The sequence below is a fragment of the Megalobrama amblycephala genome, linkage group LG19 (assembly GCF_018812025.1).
Source record: "Megalobrama amblycephala isolate DHTTF-2021 linkage group LG19, ASM1881202v1, whole genome shotgun sequence".
Taxonomy (NCBI): Eukaryota; Metazoa; Chordata; class Actinopteri; order Cypriniformes; family Xenocyprididae; genus Megalobrama; species Megalobrama amblycephala.
Genome location: NC_063062.1, coordinates 5357211 through 5379700, shown reverse-complemented (window position 1 = coordinate 5379700; position 22490 = coordinate 5357211). Strand labels below are relative to the sequence as shown.

At 35.1% G+C, this 22490-nt stretch overlaps 2 protein-coding genes across 4 annotated transcripts; both read left to right on the top strand.

Annotated features, from left to right (window-relative positions):
• Positions 1–5141, top strand: rcn2 (reticulocalbin 2). 2 transcript variants are annotated; one of them, XM_048169517.1, is made up of 8 exons: positions 1–113; positions 503–642; positions 739–841; positions 2144–2340; positions 2434–2547; positions 2646–2739; positions 4647–4789; positions 4880–5141. In XM_048169517.1, exons 1-8 carry the CDS (start codon positions 68–70, stop codon positions 5021–5023), a joined length of 981 nt encoding a protein of 326 aa, XP_048025474.1. In that variant the 5' UTR covers positions 1–67; the 3' UTR covers positions 5024–5141. The 2 variants fall into 2 exon arrangements, with proteins under 2 accessions (XP_048025474.1, XP_048025475.1); XM_048169518.1 differs by lacking the exon at positions 1–113 and adding an exon at positions 138–315.
• A 619-nt stretch (positions 5142–5760) lies between these two features.
• Positions 5761–22194, top strand: pstpip1a (proline-serine-threonine phosphatase interacting protein 1a). 2 transcript variants are annotated; one of them, XM_048168937.1, is made up of 16 exons: positions 5761–6368; positions 7343–7443; positions 7533–7607; positions 7736–7770; positions 8635–8741; positions 8921–8983; positions 12176–12280; positions 13678–13723; positions 13911–13990; positions 15004–15102; positions 18411–18507; positions 18669–18756; positions 18868–18975; positions 19058–19140; positions 21049–21161; positions 21575–22194. In XM_048168937.1, the coding sequence occupies exons 1-16, from the start codon at positions 6336–6338 to the stop codon at positions 21704–21706; spliced, it is 1365 nt and encodes a 454-aa protein (XP_048024894.1). In that variant the 5' UTR covers positions 5761–6335; the 3' UTR covers positions 21707–22194. The 2 variants fall into 2 exon arrangements, with proteins under 2 accessions (XP_048024894.1, XP_048024895.1); XM_048168938.1 differs by lacking the exon at positions 18868–18975 and having other exon boundaries at positions 5764–6368.
• The last annotated feature ends 296 nt before the right edge of the window (positions 22195–22490 follow it).

Genomic DNA, 22490 nt, shown 5'->3' with positions numbered 1-22490 from the left:
CCTGCAGGTGGCAGTAACAAATTGTGTTGTACACACAGGAAACGGTGAGAGATGACCGGAGCGCACCATGGCAACAAGCTCAGTTGAAAACTTTAGCAACCAGCCTTTCGAAAGTAAGTGTTTTGCTTCTTAAACACGTATGGTGAATTCTTCTTGTGGTTGCTTTAAATAAATAGATAGCAGAGTGTTATCCTTGGCATGAATCTGCACGTTTTCAAGTTGCTTTTTACAGTAAAAATACTTCGCAGTTAGCGACACGCTCACCAGAAAGCCTTCCACAATATCAGATCTTCATGACACCACAAAAGGAGATATGTAATGTGTATAATTTTATTTAAATTCACATTCTGGCTACATACTGCTATTATTTGAACCCATTTTGTTATTCTCCTTCCTGACCAACATCAGTATTGTAATTTTTTTTTGGCATGGGAATGTGTAGCCCATCACAAGAGGGCACTAGAGATCATCTTGTTCATTTGTTTGCACTTGTGTTTATCAGGTTTAAAGATTAGATACACAACTCTATTATTATTGATGGCCTGTTGTGCATCAGGAGCTGTTGGAAACCAGATTGTCCAAGAGGATCATGTAGTCAAACATAACCATGAACATAATGCAAATATGTTCCTTGGCTCTGAGGTATCATCAACATCGTCTCCATGGTTCATAATATAACAGTTATTTAAGTCTTTAAAGTGATCCAGTTTCATTCTACCAACTATCACTGTTTTTCAGGACAAAGATGAAATACAGAAACTAAGTCCATCTGAGCAGCGGAAGCGACTGGTGGAGATAGTGAAGAAGATTGACACCAACTCTGATAAATACCTGACTCCAGGTCAGCTCTGGTTTGGTTGACATTTATATTAGTACGTACACATGAGACGTGTCTGATCTAGAGATATATACAGTATACGGTAATAGTAATACGATATATGTTATTGTGGGCACTTCAAAATACAGTGAATAGTTATTTATTATGAATTATTATATATAACATTAGAACACTTTACAATAAGGCTCCATTAAACTGAAAATGTGCAATACCGCTACAGCATTTATTAATCTTAGTTAATGTTAATTTTAACATTTAATAACATTATTAAAATGAAAACTTGTAGCTATTATTAAATGGACCTGAGCTTACATGAACTAGCAATGATCAGTTGAATTTTTTTAACTAACGTTAACAAAGAATAAGGTAACACTTTAGTATAGGGAACACATATAAACTATTAACTACGACTTTTCCCTCAATAAACTCCTAATTTTACTGCTTATTAATAGTTAGTAAGTTAATTGTTAAGTTTAGGTATTGGGTAGGATTAAGGATGTAGAATAAGGTCATGCAGAATAAGGCATTAATATGTGCTTAATAAGTACTAATAAATAGTCATATGCATGCTAATAAGCAACTAGATTAAATACCCTAAAATAAAGTGCTACCAAGAATAATAATGTCTGTAACAAATGTAGCTATTGCTCATTGTAAATGTTAGTTAATGAGACCTTATTGTAAAGTGTTACCTATTGGTTTTTTATAATTCTGCATTTTTGCATTTTAAACAGTTTGAAACATTTATTTTTGAGCATTGCTTTATTGTATTTAAATGTTCAGAGCTGTTTTTGTTATAAGAAAAAAAAGTAGTATGACAAAATTTTTGCAACTTATTTTAATATCATGATAATACCGTATACCGCAATAAAAGCTTCAGCAATTATCGCAACAAGAAAATTTGAAAATGTTTTTAAAAAAAAGGCTCACCAAGACTGTTTACTTGATCAAAAATACATTAAAACTATAATATTGTGAAATATTATTACAATATAAAATAAGTGCCTTCTATTTTAATATATTTTAAAATAGAATTTATTCCTGTGATGCATCAGCATCATTACTCCAGTCTTCAGTGTCACATGATCCTTCAGAAATGATGATTGCTTCTCAAGAAACATTTCTTATTATTATGAATGTTAAAACAGTTGTGCTGCCTAATATTTTTTGTGGAAACAGTTTTTTTTTTTTTTTTTTTTTTTTTTATAAAAGTCTTTACTGTCATTTTTGATCAATTTACTGACCCCAAACTGTTGATCAGTAGTGTATGTTAGAATTATAAAGCATTCTCTGTTGCTTCTCTAGAGGAAATCACATTATGGATACAGAGGGTATACAGGAGATATGCGCTGGATGATGCTGAGGAACGCTTCCCTGAGTTTGACTCCAACAATGATGGTCTGGTATCTTGGGATGAATACAATATGGTCATGCATGGTCATACTGTGGAAGTGGATGCAGATGCTGTTCTTGACGACCCAGAGGAGGAGTCTCTCAGATTTGTATGTAGCATGATGATTCATTAACATTTCATATTATGGAATGGCAAAAAAAATGTTGCGTGATTGATTAAAAATTGTTTTATCCACTCACAGCTCCATGCAAAGGAAAAAAGACGTTTTGATTTTGCTGATATGGATGGCTCAGCTGGCCTGAACTTAACAGAGTTCCTTGCATTTACTCATCCATCTGAGGTGGACCACATGGCTGTAAGAATAAAATGAAGCTGCAATAAATCACAAATATTTGATTTGATATTAAACATCCATGCATGACAAAATGTGCTGTGTGGTTGCATTTTCCCTAGGACTTTGCTATTGAAGATGTGCTTACTGAATATGACTTGGATAAAGATGGATTCATCAGCTTGAGTGAATTCATTGGAGATCTCCGAGCAAATGGTATGATTATGTTGGGACAAATAAGTGTGTATATATAGTTATTACACTACTGATGTACTAATACAGACAAAAAAAACATCCAATAATCGATAAATGGCTGATATTAAACTTCTACATTATATTGTCTAAATAATAATTATTAATAAAAATGGAACTAAAATCAGTCATTTTAAATACTACAAGTGAATTTAGGCATCACAACATTATAATGTACAATATAAAAAATTATTTTTCTGAACGTTGCATTTAAAGCTTCACGATTAATCGCTAAAAGATTCGCAATCTCGATTTAAACACCCACGTGATCTCATTCCTAAATGACAACGATTTGGCTGTTTCTATTGAAACTGACAAAATCATACCTGAACATTCAAATCTGTGATTGTGCTGCCGCTGAGCCAGAGAGAGCAGTATGAAACAGCTTCACAAACAGTCTTTTCAACTACAGTTATTATTATTTCTGTGTTACAAATATTCATATCACAGAAGTACTGGGATAAAAGTTTATAGTTTGGATATAAACACTGATGTCTATGGATCAAAATAGAATAAATCACCTTTAGAAAGTAACTTGGTGCTTCAAATTGTAGGGTAATTTTACAGTTAAAGACCCAAAAGACCAGATATGATGAATGTAGAGCCGGAGTCAAAGTTTAAAAAAATTAATAAATTGAAGAAAATTTTACTGAAGAATAGTTTGCAGTTTCATCAGCAGAAGCCAGCTTCAAGTCTCACAAGGAGTTCGTAGGCCGCTCTGCGTACATTCACATTTCCATTAAATTATACTCTAACCGAGTCCACTAACTACGTCATTACTTCAGGTTGAATGATTCTGATTGGCTAAGAAAAATAGACAGATTTGGTAATCTTCTCCACATGGACAGATAGTCAGAAGCATATCTCCATTCGTCAGGATGCTGACGAGGGGACCCTGGATTTAGGTACTGGATGTCCTTTTGGGGTCATGACATGGCGTCTGCTGGTCTCAAGCAGAGTGCCAGTTGTCCACCAGTACAAAGGACCTGCACAGAATACTTAGCGCACATACACAGATACACATGATTCACAGCTTCTTCAAGGTTGATCTGAGCTCTACTCTGGGCAGGAAACTTTCTCAAAACATACTGATAATATGTTCTTTTCTCTCAGTGAGAGGTACAGACAATATTCAGAATTATTTTCTAGTGTTTGAAAAGGAAAATAAATGCTTTAACATGCATTGAAGAAGCCATTCAAATAATTTAACAGAAAGATAAATGTTGATTAATAACTCAAAAGATATATATTGAAGCGGCATGGTTTCCAGAATCCACCCCCTTCAAAATAATGATTACATCGTTACAACCAGGAGATGGTGACAAGTGATTGTTAAAAATATGCATTTGTCATTGAATTATTAATTCAAGAGATTTGTTCAAAAATGCTGATTTAACCAGTAATGAAACAAATGAAGTATTTACGAATGAGTCATTGAATCATTCATTCAAACCGATTTTTAAAAAACATTTTTAAATAGACTGCAGCAATTGACATTTTGTCATAGCCTCTAGTAAATCACATGTTATTTTGTTTAATTGTCTGTTCAGAATCATAATCTCTATTTGAAACCAAAAAAAATTATGATTCTCAATTTATCCAGAATCATTTTTTTTTAAAGATTAGAATATGGAAAATATGCATGCACAATTAAATATTGACCAATACTAATAAATTAAAAAATTCTAATAGCAGCCGATAACCGATACATTGTGCTTCCGTACATAGTACACTTTTGGCTTCATTTGAAATTAAACCATTTTGATTTCAAATCAGATTTATGGAAACTCAAGATGTTAGCATATAGATATTTTCCAGGATTGTGGTAGATTATTATCAGAAACGTATACGTTTGCTTGTCTGTGTTTAAGAGCAGGACAAGCCCTCGCAGTGGGAGGTTGAGGAAACGGTGCGCTTTAAAGATCTCTATGACCAGGATAAGGATGGAAAACTCAACAGGGATGAACAGCTCCGCTGGGTCGCTCCGAACAGCTATGGGTCGGCACGAGAAGAAGTGAGTCAATGTGTCATCCATTCACCTTATATACGTTTTAACAAGATATTCTAATTTTTTTAATTAATTTATTTTTTTATTGTTATACAGGCTATTCATCTAATCAAGGAAATGGATCAAGATGGAGATGAAAGGCTCTCGGAAGCAGAGATTTTAAAAAACCAAGACACTTTCATGAACAGTGAAGTGACAGATTATGGCAGACAGCTCCATGTGCCGCATGATGAACTGTAATAGTTTTATAAATACTTCTTATGGTGCCACAAAAAAAGACTACTTGAGTTTTTACGCATCAATTTTTATTAGATAACATGTAGCTAGTACCAATGAATAAAAATTTTTTTTGTCACGATTTTGACTTTTTTCTGAGAATTGCGAGATATAAACTCTCAATTGCGAGTTATAAAGTCAGAATTGTGAGATATAAACTCGTAACTCTGAGGAAAAAAAGTCAGCATTGCGCAATATAAATTCGCAATTGTAAGTTATAAAGTAAGAATTGTTTCCGCCAATGAATAAAAAATTAAAAGGTATTGCGATTTATTATCTCACATTTCTGACTTTTTCTGAGAAATGGGAGATATAAACTCTCATTTGCAAGTTATAAAGTCAGAATTGTGAGATATAAAGTCAGAATTGTGAGATATAAAGATAGAATTGTGAGATAAATTGTGAGATATTTTTATCCCTCAGAATTGGACTTTGTAACTCGTAATTGCAAGTTTATATCTCACAATTCTGAGAAAAGAAGTCAGAATTGCGTGATATAAACTTGTAATTGTAAATTATAAAGTAAGAATTGTTTCTGTCAATGAATAAAAAATTAAAAAGGTATTAGAATTTTTTCTCACAATTCTGACTTTTTCTGACAATTGCGAGATATAAACTCAGTTGCGAGTTATAAGGTCAGAATTGTGAGATAAACTCTCATTTGCAAGTTATAAAGTTAGATTTGCAAGATATAAACTGGAAATTGCAAGTTATATAGTCAGAATTGTGAGATATAAACTCGCAATTCTGAGGAAAAAAAAGGTCAGAATTGTGAATAAAAAGTCACAATTATCTTTTAAATGGTTTTATTCCCTGCTGGAAACTTCTCTGGTTTCTCTCTATAAAATCAGTAGTTATCAAACTCAGTCAAAAGATATTCAAATCAGTATGTCTGTCTTGATTTAACTTGATTTACTAAAACTACTTAACTGAACCATGCTTAGATTTGGATGGCTTTGTTTGCTCAAACTCTCTTCGACACCTAAAGACTGACTCTACATTTTCCAAAAGCCCACTGTTTCAGATGTGTCATCCTATCTAATATTCAAATGGCTGCTGAATGCATACGTATTATCTGTCGGGTGGCTCTCTATGGTCATTGACATTATAGGAGAGAGCTTCCTTATCTGACTCAAACCTGAGCACCACGGGCGTGCTGTGAAACAGCGGTTTCCTGCATGTGGCATTGTCTGTTCTTTCTTTTATTTTTCTTAATTCCGTCTTTGTTTCCTTCTGCGAGCTTGTATTGTTCTTACTACTGTAAGCTGCCTTCAGAATGACACCGTTACAATTCAAAGATTCTTTTTGGGTAAGTGAACGAGTTAAGCTCTTTTGACAGATTAGATGGAACGCTTTTGTCAGTTAGAGCTGACATGCATGATGTTGACCATACTGCATATGATGATTGACAGGGTAGAATTTTAATGTTTCTAACAGCATCACATTACCTAAAGAATGTATTGGACCATATATTAAATCTCAGTGTTTTATGTGTACTGTTATTTTTATTCATTTGTATCAGGAATTAGTGTATCTGTATACAAGATAAATTGAACAGTAATCTATCATTGTTCCTGTTTTTAAACGTGTTTTGGTTAGATGTTGGATTAGATTTGTACTGACAGTACTAAGTTGTTCTCTAAACGATTTGTAAGATTTGGTTTTTAAGAATAAGATATTTGTCATGGTCTTTCTCAAAATTCTTTTCTACATTTGGGGGTTTAGTGTATATATATATATATATATATATATATATATATATATATATATATATATATATATATATAGACATTCTGATGTTGTGTCATGGAGATGATCTATGGGCTTCCTGTTGAACGGCTGACTGTGAGCCCACTCTATTCTTTTTTAGCTTTGATCTGTGCTGTCAGAGCATTCATCTACAAAGCAACTTCTGGGTTGATTTGCATGTAAAGCCACGCGAGTGCTATTCAGTGTTAGGGGTACATCCAGCTGGTGTCAAAACAGTACTGTCGTTTTGCTTCTGTTGCAAATACAAGAAGTGTTCAGTTTCATTAGCATTCCCTGTTAATATTATCACATGGTGTCAATGATTAAACTGTTAACCACCTCAGACAGACCACGCTGTTTTTGCATAGACACCAACTCTTCAAATAAGGTCTCATTTTTATGAACATAATGCTACAAGTAGAGCCCAGTACCTTCCCAGGGATTCAGGATTAAAACTGAGATGCACAGTCCCACTTTAGCTAAATCTTGTTGCTGTTTTATGGTACTGGAGAAATCTAATCCTCTCGGTTTCAGGGCCCTGAATTCACCAGCAACACTGGATATGAGACTCTTATCCAGAGGCTATGTGATGGACGACGAGCATGCAAAGATATGGAAGAGCTCTTAAAAATGAGGTAACACTAGAAAAACTACAAGGTACGCTGTTTAGCATTGGTCTGTTACGGTCTGTGTTGGTTAACATAATGCATTCCTCTGGTCACAGGGCGATGGCAGAGGAAAGATACGGCAAGGAATTGATTACTATCGCACGCAAGACAGGAGGGCAAAGTGAAATTGGGTAAGCAAACTTTGTATTATTTATTAATATATACATTGTCTTCTGGTTTTAATATTTTGCATAGTAATCAATATTTTTGAGCATAAATCTGTCAATTTTATCTTAATTTTGTTGATTTGGTCTTGTAGCACTTTAAAGGCATCATTTGACCAACTAAAAGTCCGTAAGTAACACCCCAAATGATAATTTGCTTTAGAAATTAGCCTAATTCACCTAGTGTTCATAAACATACTGAATATACATGTTTAAAATATACTACAGTGCTGGGTAGATTACTTACAAATTGTAGTCTGAATTCAAATTACATGATGAAAACTGTAGTTAGTAACGTAATTTATTACATTACACATTTTAGGTCATATAATTGGACTACTTTTTGGATTACTTTTAGATTACTTTTGCCCTTACTTTTAGCCTTAACTTGTTACACATAGATTTGAATATGATAATCTTGTGTTATAGAATACAAAGAGGAAAAAAATTTGTCATCAACAATATGAAGTGCATTAAACATTACATTATGAAAGGGTTTGTGAAGGAACTGCAGGGGGTTTGTAAGTTTATGAAAAGGTAATCATTAATTAAACCATAAAAATGTAAAATTTTAAAATAAAAACAATCAAAATAAAACAAAAATTATGATTATTTTTATTTGAATATTTAATTTTCTCTGACTTGTGTACAAAAACTGGAAAACTTTCTTAACATACAGTACATAAGCAATATGCTGTTTTAGAAAGGACACTGTAAAGGAAAAAAGAGGAATTAGTGAGAATCAATAAATTATGAATAATTTCCGGCCATTTTGTGAATATTAAATAGTCATGATGTAATCCATAAAATGTAACTGTGTGATTATGAGTATTTAAAAACGTAATATAATCTAATTACAAGTATATCATTTTTGTAATCTGATTACGTAATCCAGATTACATGTAATTAGTTACTACCCAGCACTGAGTATATACTAAATATAGCAAACTCATACCTTCAAGATCACTAAGGAATGTGCTGTTTCCTCACCTAGAAATGGAGAACATTGGAAATTTGCACATTCAGCTTTCTGGTATGTTACGAGAAGAGGTGAAACGCATGGAGCAGTTCAGAGAGCGACAGAAGGAGCAGCGGAAAAAGGTGATGCTTTAATTAATCTGGACTTGCAGAACCGCAAACTGCTTTCTCACATGTGCAAACAAATAGTAACAGTATTTGTGCTCAAACCAAGATGCTTCTTGACGCCTTTGCTTTATTAAAATAGCTACCTATAAAGCGCAAGAATTCAAATGACTTCTTAAAATGTTTTCTTTTTACAGTTTGAAGGGGTCATGGAAAAGGTTCAGAAGATCAAAGTATCATTATATAAGAAAACCATGGAGGTGAGTCTAATTTACTTTACTTTATTAAGTCATTGAAGTGACTTCAGTTTTATAGGCTACTCAGTGAATCATAGATTTGCCTAATAAAGACTGAAAGCAGAATATCAGGAAGAGGAAGGGAGAAATGAGAGTGATTTAAATCATCAGTGCTTGCGCTAACTTCTTTGCTGCTAGTGTGCAGGGCAGGGAGGGGGATGGGTCTTCAAAATGTTGTAACTGTCACCTCAGGAAGTCTCACTTCTCTACTAGAAGTGTATTTCTTTCTCGCCCGCACACTTCTCTTCACTCCCACCTAACACTGGCTCTGTTTTATCAATGTTTGGTTTTCTCTGTTCCTCATATATTTGCAATTTCCTGAAACAGATGATTGCTGTCGTCAAAAAAAAGATGCGTTTCCGTTTGTACATCAGACAAATTCAGAAAGCAAAAGCATATGTTAGGACTGAGGCAAGTATGAGCTGAAGGGTAAACTTACTTAGTATTATCATGTAGCATTGTAAAAAAACGATTGATTTGATAAACAAAAGAGTAAAAGGGGATGTTACTATCTGTTCCTGTCAGGAACTGTCAAGGTGGTTGTCTGACTTAGTGGTTAATGATGAGGTTATGATTAACAAACGAAAGGTAGTTGGTTTAGTTGGTGTGGTTCATGAGCTTTCACCATTGTTCAAAAGCACAATAGGTTGTCAGCAGGATTGTCCCTGCCACTCTAGAAAAAGGTTCTATATTTAACCTTCAAGGGTTCTCATCATGAGATTTTATGGATTTAGTTTTTTTTATTTTTAACATTTTGATTACATTTTATGAATTAAATGGCCCATAAACATACTTTATCACTTAAATTTCTTCTTGTATAGCACCTTTTTAGCATAAAGGTTTCTTTTAAATTGAGCCAAGAGGGTTATATACAGAACCAAAGGTAATTGCGACTTTTTATCTTGCAATTCTGACTTTTTTTCTGAAATAGTTATAAAGTCAGAATTGCAAGATATAAACTTGCAATTGAGAAAGAAGTCTGAATTGTGAGAAAAGTCAGGCAGTCGTGGCCTAATGGATAGAGAGTCGGACTTGTAACCCAAAGGTCATGGGTTCGAGTCTCAGGTCTGGCAGGGATTGTCGGTGAGTGGAGTGAATACCACGACTGAGGTGAGACCCTTGAGCAAGGCACCGTACCCCCAACTGCTCCCCGGGCGCCGCAGCAATGGCTGCCCACTGCTCCGGGTGTTTGTTCATGGTGTGTGTGTTCACTGCTGTGTGTGTGCACTTGGATGGGTTAAATGCAGAGCACAAATTCCGAGTATGGGTCACCAGAATTGCGAGATAAACTCCAGATTGTGAGGAAAAAGTCAGAATTGCGAGATAAACTCCAGATTGTGAGGAAAAAGTCAGAATTGCGAGATAAACTCCAGATTGCGAGAAAAAGTCAGAATTGCGATATAAACTCCAGATTGTAAGGAAAAAGTCAGAATTGCGAGATAAACTCCAGATTGTGAGGAAAAAGTCAGAATTGCGAGATAAACTCCAGATTGTGAGGAAAAAGTCAGAATTGCGAGATAAACTCCAGATTGCGAGAAAAAGTCAGAATTGCGAGATAAACTCCAGATTGTAAGGAAAAAGTCAGAATTGCGAGATAAACTCCAGATTGTGAGGAAAAAGTCAGAATTGCGAGATAAACTCCAGATTGCGAGAAAAAGTCAGAATTGCGATATAAACTCCAGATTGTAAGGAAAAAGTCAGAATTGCGAGATAAACTCCAGATTGCGAGAAAAAGTCAGAATTGCGAGGAAAAAAAAAGTCAGAATTGCGAGATAAACTCCAGATTGTGAGGAAAAAGTCAGAATTGCGAGATAAACTCCAGATTGTGAGGAAAAAGTCAGAATTGCGAGGAAAAAAAAGTCAGAATTGCGGTATAAACTCCAGATTGTGAGGAAAAAGTCAGAATTGCGAGGAAAAAAAGTCAGAATTGCGAGATATAAACTCGCAATTGTGAGAAAAAAAGTCAGAATTGCGATATAAACTCCAGATTGTGAGGAAAAAGTCAGAATTGCGAGGAAAAAAAAGTCAGAATTGCGATATAAACTCCAGATTGTGAGGAAAAAGTCAGAATTGCGAGATAAACTCCAGATTGCGAGAAAAAAGTCAGAATTGCGATATAAACTCCAGATTGTGAGGAAAAAGTCAGAATTGTGAGGAAAAAAAGTCAGAATTGCGGTATAAACTCCAGATTGTGAGGAAAAAGTCAGAATTGCGAGATATAAACTCGCAATTGTGAGAAAAAAAGTCAGAATTACGAGTTTATATCCCGCAATTCTGAGGAAAAAGTCAGACTTCTGAGATAAAAAGTCGCACTTTACTTAAAAATAGTTTTATTCTGTGGTGGAAACGAGCTTCCATATTTGTGTAAAGAGTGTGTAGTGAAAACATTTTGGATTAGAAAGTATATTGTAAATGAAACGAATAGTGAAGGATATGTGTGATTTAGCATGTAAAACATCAGTTATTGGTTGATAAATTAGATCTGACTTCATTTTTATGTACTGTTTGAAACATAGACTTCATTCAGGGTAGACAGTAAATTTAATTTAGTTAAATGTATATCAAATATGAGATCAATTTTCAGTTTCAGAACTCATTTTATCTTAAAGACAAAATCTACTGAAATTCCGCAATCTTCTATTTAGCAGCACTGGACATTTGATGTCATATCTGATCACATGCAAATGATGGAGATTATGGTACTATAGTGTTGTTGTTGTTTTGTTTTTTAAATAGCCAGAAGCAGTATCTGGAGGAAGTAAAATATCTGATATAAGTGACGTCAGCAAGGTGAATTGTATAAAGGAATTTTGTTCATTGTGGTTGTACCATGAATTGATAAATTCATCATTTATCAGTCCATTAATCTGGAGCAGATTGATTGTAGATGTCTGTGTTTGGGTCAGTGAAAGCAGTTGAGTCAGATTATATGAAAGTAGATGATGAAAGTTTATTCTTGCCTTATCTGTGACTTTTCATGACATAATAGAGTGAGAAAACTGAGGTAAGAATCAAGATTTATGACAAGGAGAAGATTCCTGCAAATTTGATTTAATATACTGTATTTAGCTTTTTCAGGTCATTTGTGGATCACTTGGCCTTCATTCAGGTCTAGGTGAGACTCATAATAACACTGTACCTCTCTGCTTCTCCCAGTCTAAAAGGACGTATGAACAGAGGTGTAAAGAGGCGGATGAAGCTGAACTGGCTATCGAGAAGCTCAACAGTACACCCAATGTCACCCCTAAACAATCTGAAAAGGTAAAATATGGATTATTATGGGCAGAATTATGTGACGTCTTCAAATATTACAATAAACACAAGAGAGTTTTTTGTTTTTGACAGAAATGAATACTTTTATTTAGCAAGGATACATTTAAATTGATCAAAAGTGACATAATTTTTATGTCACTAGAACTTTCTATTCATCAAAGAATCTTGAAAAAACAAAATAACACTTAATATTTCCACAAAATATTAAGCAGCACAACTGTTTTAACATTGATAATAATATTAAGAAATGTTTCTTGAGCATCAAATCAGCATATTAGAATGATTTCTGAAAGATCATGTGACATTGAAGACTGGAGAAATGATGTGGCAGGGAGCACGCGATTTAAAGGGGCGGCGCGCTGAAAAAATCAGTGTATAGTTAATGATGCCCCAAAATAGGCAGTTAAAAAAATTTATAAAAAAAAATCTATGGGGTATTTCGAGCTGAAACTTCACAGACACATTCAGGGGACACCTTAGACTTATATTACATCTTGTGAAAAATCATTCTTGGGCACCTTTAAGACAAATCATGTGCAAATTCATCAGTTAACACCATTGCTGAGTATTTTCTCCCTAAAACTACAGTGTATCAAAGACAGTCTTGAAAACGCGGTTTGAAACCACCCTTTTCCTACATCACTAACATGTAACCAATCCCATCAACGTGCAGGCGGGGCTTTTCTCCACTCACTTTCTATGATGTTCAAAGCGTTTCTAAGGATACTTATTTTTAGAAGGCAGCTGATTCAGAGATGGCGAAAGGGAACATGGTTTGATAATGTAGTCATATCAATTACGCTACATGTCAATGTTGTAGAGAGCGATACATCGACTTGTAGGCAACCCTGTATAATTCACTCTCCCTCTTCTTCTTCTGAATCAGTTTATGGTTCAAACATATATATCTGAATTAAACAACTATTTCCACTTGCCATTATGTAGCGTTTACTACAGTTGAGTGGATCAGGTGTTCTGAGCTCATGTGATTGAGCGGAGGACTAATTTGCATATATTTGTGACTCTGCGTATACTAAATAAAGAAAGGGTGTTACATTTAAGCTATTTTAAGGCATGAAGAAATTATTTTATCACAGGAAAAAAACATTTTAATATGTCATTTTGAATGTGAGTTTTAAGTGATACAATTATTGGCTGCAGGGGAACTTTAAAACTTAAAATAAATAATGTTTCACACTATTACTGTCTTTACTATATTATTTGATCAAATAGGTGCAACTTTGGTTTTTAAACTTTTGAATAGTAGTGTATATGATTCAACTCCAATAATGAGTTCTTGTAAATGTAATGAAAATTAAATTTTGGTAAAAATGCTAGTAATATTGAGTTTGTGTCAAACATTATTGTGCTCTATGCCATAACAGACGCAAAACAAAGCAAAGCAGTGCAGGGACGGAGCCATGGATGCAGGTGAGAAGAGAAATACGCTTTTGTTTTCACACATTGAAGCTTGCATTGCAAAAATGATCAATTACATCTGAACCGGAAACACATTCAATGGCGCTGGTAACTTCTAAGTTGCACAATTCAAATAGTTTCAAACAAGATTTGAATTGCTGGAAATGCAATGATGCTGATGCTTGTTTCCGTTTGACAGAGAAACAGTACATGTCAAACATAGAGCAGCTGGATAAGATTCGTCAGGAATGGGAAACCACACATGAATGCACATGTGAGGTAAAGAGAAACACACTCGCCTCTCTGTTTGCTGTCCTTCGAAATAGCTCTCTGCTGAAGCTGTGAACCACATAGAACACACTAAAAATGAACTTCCCTTTTGTCTGTGTTTTACCCACTGCATACCACAAACCACATATACTAAATTGCAAAAGAGACTTGTTTTGGCTTAATAAAATAAGTATATCCACAACACCAATTCTGATCACACTGACAGTTTTAGCTAAATCACCATTTACTGTATTTAAAGGAATAGTTCCCCCAAAAATGAAAATTATCCCATAATTTACTCACCCTCAAGCCATTCTAAGTGTATATGACTTTCTTCTTTCAGTTATATTAAATAATACCCTGGTGCTTCCCAGCTTTGTAATGACATTGAATAGTGCCCGAGTTTTTGAAGCTCCAAAAAGCACATCCATCTATCATAAAAATAATCAATACGACTCCAGCGGGTTAATAAATGTCTTCTGAAGCGAAGCGGTGCGCTTTTGTAAGAAAAATATCCATATTTTTATGCTCTGCAAAAATATTCTGGAGGATTTTTTTTCGTGAACACAAGTACTGCCGTTGCCGGAAGCCAGCGATTATTGTTTATAAAGTTTTAAATACGGATATTTTTCTTACAAAAACCCATCCCTTCACTTTAGAAGGCCTTTATTAACCCACTGTCGTATGGATTACTTTTATGATGAATGGATGCACTTTTTTGGAGCTTCAAAAACTCGGGCACTATTCAATGCATTACAAAGCTGGGAAGCACCAGGATATTATTTAATATAACTGACTGTGTTCGGCTGAAGATAGTCATATACACCTAGGATGGCTTGAGGGTGAGTAAATTATGGCATCATTTTCATTTTTGGGTGAACTATCCCTTTAATGCCTTTTTTGGGGAGTTAGCTCAATCTGAGTCATTTTCCTTCTCTGTCTGGTATGAGCACGTAGACGTATTTACATCATGACGTACTTACATTACATCATGTTAAGCTGAATTCTGTGTATTTTTCCAGGTCTTCCAGCAGCAGGAAGATGATCGTATTAATATTTTGAGAAATGCTATTTGGGTCCACTGTAATCACTTTTCCATGCAATGTGTCAAAGATGATGAGGTCAGTTTTACTTAATGAAGCTTTTCAGAGATCACAATGAAAATAGCTACAGTCATGATTACATACAGGAGAAATCAGAATATTGAAAATGTGATTTTTAAAAAAAAAAATGTTTAAGGCAAGACACTACAGGCAACGCCATTGTTGTTGTTGTTTTTTCAGTTTTGAGATTTTGGGCTGTTTTGCTTTCTTAACATGTCTTTCAAACTAGTGGAGAGAAAACATCTAAAATACACATTTAGGGTAAACCCAGCCTGATCTGCTGGCGATTTGATTTCGCTCGGCAACTCAGTCTGGAAACCCGTGCATTCATTTCTGCTGCGCTTTTACACTTTTGCGGGAACCAATCACAGACTGGCTTATCCACCTTGCTTGCTATTGGCGGGTATAACACGATGACGATAGAGAAGCGACGGCAAGCAGCTTTCAAACTCTATCTGATCTACCCGTCTCTCGCACGACCGTCACTCCAAAATAACAATGCACAGAAATGTAGCAGAGCGTTGATTCGACAGTCTCTTCATAGGAAGATTACAAACAGTGATTAATGACACACAATGATTCTCTGTTATTATTTTGGTGGTTTGCTTCACGATGTGAGTACATGACTCTTTTACTTCAATGCCCCTTGATGGTAGACAATATTTTTATTATTTGCTCTATATGTTTCGTCTCCCTGCTTCTTGAATCTCGCGCCTCCTGAGCTGACTGGGATTCTTTTTGGTTGTCATGACAATGACGTTGTTTAGGGCGGCTATATTCCGTGTTCATTTACACTGAACCAGAACAGTATCAGAGTCGCCTTTTAACCTCTCGACGATGCTGAATGACTTCTTTAGCAAACAAATCGCTCGAGTGGGTGTAAATACCACTCACTTTCATGTTTTTTTGCACAACCTGCAAAAATCGCTCGATGCCATTGCTGCTTCTGCAAACCGCGGATCAATGCTACAGACCAATACAAACTAAACCTGCATCTCAATCAGCTCCCTAGTTCCCTAGGTCGTGAATCAGTATATCATGCAATTGAATGTGGCTGATTCCCTGATCAGTGCCCTGACTACTGAACTAGGGAGCTGATTGAGACACACGGTAAACCTGCCTGGAGTTTTCGCATCGCTCTGCAAAGTACGTCACCCGGATCGTTGATCTGATTGGTTGAAGGACTATCCAATTGTGTGACTAATGCTCGTTGATCACGCCTCTTGTGCAGTAGGAAATACATAGCAAACTCCCCAGACCAATGTTCAATTTTAAATTGAGCTTGGTCTGGTGATAGCCAGACTACATTTAGGGCATGTTCACACTTGCCGTCTTTTTGACAAGAAAAAGTTGACAAGGGCGCTTGTAGGGTTTTGGTCCTTTTTGTTATGGAAACGAAAGGTCTCGCTACTCGTTTGTCATTGGTCAGCTGACAAAAAGGCGCTTGACGTAGGGCGTTTTTTTTCCAGAAAAGTTAAATTATTTTCAACTTGAAAAGATGCTCTGAGCTGCAGAAAAGACGCCGGCGGTGGTGTTTAAAAAAGCGCTCAGGACTTTTTTTTAAAACACTGTCTACTCCATAGGATTATAATGTAAAACAGACACTGGTAGCTTCAAAAAACACGGCAAGTGTGAACATAACCTTAAGCATGAACTGCGCTCTCCTCGATGACGAGGAAATTTCAGCAAAGGATAAATTGATTTCTAGCCCGTGCATTAGCTTTACTACTAGATATATTTATGGAGATGAGATATAAAAACCACCCTGTACAGTTATGATCAGCTGTTAGGCTGAGATTTTGATGTTTTGTTATGGAAAGGCCAAAGCTGATCTGTTGGTTCTTGTCACATGACCTGCGGTGCGCTTGCGGCATTCTGAAAAGTTGAGAATTTTTCATCTCGATGTGCCTGGAAAACGCACCACATGCGCGTGGCTCATTATGAGTGCATTTAAGTATTCAAATCTTAGATTTTTACTAAGATCCTTCTATTATATGTTGAATCCCACAATAATATTTAAAATATCCGTAAGCTTAATATATATAAAATCCTAAAATATGTCATGACCGAAATACATTGTGACATAATTGTCTTTTGGGGGTTATTCGATAAAATTTATTTTGTGTGTACAACTGTTCAGAACTGTGCTAGGTAACCATGTGCTGATTAGCATCTTTGAGCTATGCTCAATAGTATCTAAAATTGTCACGACCGAAACACATGGTGAAGTTTCGGTTGTGACATCATTGTTTTTTGGGGGTTATTCGATAATTTTTTTTTTTTTTGTGTGTGTGTGTGTGTGTGTGTGTGTGTGTGTGTACGACTGTTCAGAACTGTGCTAGCTAACCATGTGCTGATTATCATCTTTGAGCTAGACTCAAAAGTATCTAAAACAACCGAAACTTCACCACGTTTCGGTAGTGACATCAGTGTTTTGCTAGTGACAATTTTAGTGCAGTTTATGCGAGTCGTTAGAATTTTATTATGTTTTATTATGCAAATCATTAGAGTTTTAGTATGTGAGTTAAAATTCTGTAATTTGTTCTGTTTGTGAATATTGATTTACCTGTAAACACTTTTTAATAAAATAGCAAAAAATATATTTGCAAGGTAGATGTAAACAAAATCGTTTCAGTAGTGACAAATTTAGGGAGAGGAAAAATATTCCGAAACGTCCTGAAAATACAATATGAGAATTAATTGCACAATTACTAGAAATGTGTACCTTGGATATTATACAATTTGCATACATACAAAATTTGTGTAAGATGTTTTCAACTCAACCAATTCTGTAGAATGGCCCATATACGTCAACAAAAATTTTTGAAACTGGCCTTATCCAATGCTCAGATTTCTGTTCTGTAAATATATGCAAATGTGTGCATATTTAATTAGAAAATTCCTGATTTGCATATTTAAACATAACTTTTCTGAAAACTTGTAATACAAAACCATTTTCTTAATGTACTGTAATTAATCAATTTTTACCTTATTTACCTGTGGTTTCTTGCCTTAAAATAACAAAATGCTAAATGAATAGGAAATATGTATTATTCTTTATATTAATTATTTAAATGTAAGCAAACTTGTGTTGCTGATCCTGTGAACCTTGATGCTCTGAGGACAATTCTCAAATCATGCTGGTTGACATCATTAGGTTGCTTTCATTAAAGCGAAAGAGCAGCATTTTGTATTCAAAATTGCAAAAATGTATAAAAATGCAAAAATAGAAGCATTTCACTTGTGGTCTCAGACTTTTGGACCTCTCTGTAATTATAATGTAAAGTGCTGGCCATATTGTCAAATTACTGCTCATTTTTATTCAGTGCTATGAGGAAGTGAGGGCAGTTCTAGAAATGTGTGACATCACGGAAGACATAAACAGTTTCATCAACACAAAAAGCACCGGCACCACTCCTTCAGGTCAGTGCTTTCCTGTATTGCTTCCACTGGGTTATTGAATTAAACTTCACAAATCGTCATCATGATGTGGTTTAGTTCAGTAACCGCATCATGTGATGATATAGTTCTGAAGAAATTCTGAGGAGGGTTTGCTTACTGAAATTTGTCATCTCTGTCCGTAGCACCCATTGTGTTTGAGAACTATTATGACAAAGAACCAACAATGGACAGCAATGGCATCGCACGCTTCGGAGGAGGTGTGATGAAGAGGTGTGTTTTCCACTGCTGGGTCTGTATGTTAGGGTGTAAGACTACATTATGTATTTGCAATGCTGACAAAACAGAAAATCAATGGAAAATTTACTTTTTTTTTTTTTTTAGAAATAAGTTAGACATAAAGCTGCTAGTAGAGGTGTCACAAAGAAATATACAGTATAGGTGGAGCTGTGATATACTACTCTGTATTGCTTGCACGAGGTGCTATAACAAGTAAGAGTGCAAAAGCATTGTTGTTGGCTTTGTGGTTTATCAGTGAATACATTACTTTCTGTGATTATTTTCTTTTTGAAAGGTTTTCAAATCTCTTGCAAGGCAACTGTGCCGCTGGCTCAAAGACTAGTAATGAATGTATTCAACCATCAGCACCTCCATCAGGTACATATTACAACATATTAATGCTCTATATTTCAAATTGCACATTACGTTGTTTTTAAATTCTAGCATCTTCATCTTGTAGTTAAGCACTAATGTAGATGTTATGCACCACCAGGGGGCACTTCAGTCCACCTATGACTTCATTGAATAGTATTTGGTTAGTTTTTTTTTTTTTATTACATTATTTTCCAGATACAAAATAATTACAATAAAAAAAAACAATACAATTATTTTCCCAACTTGAGTCGTAGTATTATATTTATACTATTATAGCATTTACACTTTGAATTAGCTTTTATTTTTATATATTGTTTTAGTTTCACTACTTTTAATACTTCAACATATAGATATATCTGTCCGTCCATCCATCCAACAACCCCCCGCTTCCCCCCATTTTGTTTTAAAGGAAAAACAAAATGCTTACAAGAAAAAGCATACACTGACTACAACAAAATCAGTTATTAATATTTAGTTGGTTCCCTCTTGTTTTTGCATGTGTTCATAAATGCTTTTTATGACAGCCTGACCAAAAATGATGTCTGCACAATTTGGCATGTGTTATTGTGTTGCATCACAAATAAAACGGTTGACTCCAAGCACAACTTGCGCAATATGATTACAAAATTTTTAACAAATTTTAAATAATATTTGAAAAAGGGTGAAGATGTCAATTTTCCTAGGCTGGACGTCACTTGGCCACTAGTGTTTGTGTGTGTGTGTGTGTGTGTGTGTGTAAATATATATATAATTTATATATATTACAAGTAACGCAATCACGTACATAATCACATTACTTTTTCCTTTCTGCAATTTCTTAACCAGTGTCTTTGCTGCTGACCTTTGATCCAATTGACCCTTCGCCGGGAGTTTAATTGACAGGCTATATAACCAATCATAATGCTAAATCCACTGTTATGTCCGACAAAGCAGTCAGGGGAGTTAGATTTAAAGTCCTGGACTTGAACTTGAAAAATTATGTGTTCTGATGTTTTTCCGCGGTTGAAACAACATTCCTTCTGATGTTCATTCATGTTTATGTGATGCTACAAATTAACTAGTAGGAAGAGATGATCTATTTACGAGCTGCTTGAATCTGAGGCACTACAGCGATCTGTCATGACACATTAAAGTGCCACAAAACAGTATTTATTGTTTAAATTTCTTTAAAAATTACATTTGAAAATTTGTTTCATATCAAAAGTAACCTGCTCTCTGCCTTGTCTGTCGAGGCGTTGTCAGCTTCCTCTTTGCTCCACAATGTATTTTTCACTGCGTGAGGGTCAAGGGGCGGGTCTTTGCGAACAAAAATGACTTAAGATAACATCACATCTGTTTCTTATTTTTTGTTTGTATTGTTGAAGAGTGCTGAACTTGTCTGAGCTGTGCCCTCTAGTCTACAGCTGTGAAATTGCATTTCCTTCAACCTAAGGCTTACTCATTTCACTTATGGTGTGAAAGTGCCTTAGGTCAATTCACACCGCACAAACGCCAACAAACAAGTTGGCAGTTGGAATTAGAATTTTATGAAAAATAACCTTAATGTTTACACAGACACCAACAAACACTGATTGAACATGGTCAGTCAGGTGAAAACAAACTCCAACCAACGCCAACAGGGACAACACTCAGACCAGACAAAACCCAACAAACGTGATTGTCTATGCGGTGTGAATTGGCCTTACATTTGCCAAAAATAAATTAAAAATCAAACAAGCAAGCCCAGCCAGTTGAGAAAAAGTAACGCAAAAGTAACGTAACACAACACATTACTTTACATAAAAGTAACTAAGTAATGGAATTAGTTACTTTTTCAAGGGAGTAGCACAATAATGTAATGCATTACTTGTAAAAGTAACTTTCCCCAACACTGGTCATTGAGCTGTTTAATTTTCCTTTTTTTCTTTTCAGCTGACAACTCAGATGGAGTGTATGCTTCTATTCCTGGATTTCCACAAGAAACTTCAAATAGTGCTGGCTCTCAGAGCGGCACATACCAGGCTCAGTATGACTACGTGGCTCAGGTAAAAAAAATAAGGGAAAATATGATTAAAATGGCCTTAGAATAGAATATTAAGAATATGCATTCACTATGGAATAAAACGTTGGATACTCACAAATAGAATATTTGGAGGGCCACAACTATTCATTCCATTAAATTATATTAACATATACAAGTTTTGCTTTTAATAATGTATTAGTAAATGTTCACATTAACATTAATATGCTTTAGAAGTAGTATTCACTAACTACTAATGTAGTTACCTAATGTTACTAAATGGAACCTTATTGTTTCCTCAAAAAATATCCATTTGGTTTTGCCCTAGCTGTTACCTAAGAGCAGAAAAATGTTAATATCTTTTCTTTAGACGGTTGTGAAATTGTTAAATACAGTTTGATGAGGGTCTGAGAGGGAGCTCAACTCTTGTGTCTGCAGGGCACTGATGAGCTCTCCATCTCTGCGGGGGAAGTGCTGCTCGTGGTGGAACAGGGAGGAGATGGCTGGTGGACGGTGGAGAGGGACGGCCAGACTGGGCTGGTGCCAGGCTCCTACTTGGCCAAGATATGAATTAAGAGACTAGAGAACATTGGAACATCTCTCTGTGTCCTTAAACGCCCTCTAATAGCAGAGTTATTAAGGCCACTCCTTATGAAGTGTCTCAGACGAGGATTTCTGTTTGCTAAAATGCATTTATGCAGCAGCACATCCATATGGAACATCTCTAAATGAATCAAAATGTGTTAATTTGTATATGAAAAACTGGTCATTTTACATGAATATACATTAATGTTAAGATAGAGATTTATATTTATTAGAAAGTTTTTAGAAAATTATTTATTGTGAATAAAAAGCATAAGAATGTATAAGAGATGGTGACTAGGCACTACGGACTTGCCATGATTTAGTTTATGAGAAGACAGTGACAGTGTACATATAGATAGATATCTTCACAGAATTATTATTTTTTTAAAGTTAAAGGGTTAATTCACATTCTGTCATTTATTACTCTCCCTCGTGTCGTTCCATACCCTTAAGACCTTCGTTCATCTTCAGAACACAAATTAAGATATTTTTGATAAAATCCGATGGCTCAGTGAGGCCTGCATCGACAATTAAAGATAACTAACACTTTCAATGCCCAGAAAGCTACTAAAGACCACTGATTCCAAACAAAAGATTCGTAAAGCTTTGAAGCTTCATGAAGCAGTGTTTTGAAGTCGCCCATCACTAGATATTGTTGAATAAAGTCATTATTTATTTATTTTTTTTGGCGCACAAAAAGTATTCCATTCGCTTCATAACATTAATGTTGAACCACTGTAGTCACATGAACTGTTTTAAAATATGTCTT

Coding starts and splice junctions, on each gene's coding strand:
- pstpip1a (XM_048168937.1), top strand. CDS start 6,336: ATGACACCGTTACAATTCAAAGATTCTTTTTGG. Junction 7,444..7,532: donor GAAGAGCTCTTAAAAATGAG/GTAACACTAGAA, acceptor CTCTGGTCACAG/GGCGATGGCAGAGGAAAGAT. Junction 19,141..21,048: donor ACCATCAGCACCTCCATCAG/GTACATATTACA, acceptor TTTTCTTTTCAG/CTGACAACTCAGATGGAGTG.
- rcn2 (XM_048169517.1), top strand. CDS start 68: ATGGCAACAAGCTCAGTTGAAAACTTTAGCAACCAGCCTTTCGAAA. Junction 643..738: donor ATATGTTCCTTGGCTCTGAG/GTATCATCAACA, acceptor ACTGTTTTTCAG/GACAAAGATGAAATACAGAA. Junction 4,790..4,879: donor ATGGGTCGGCACGAGAAGAA/GTGAGTCAATGT, acceptor ATTGTTATACAG/GCTATTCATCTAATCAAGGA.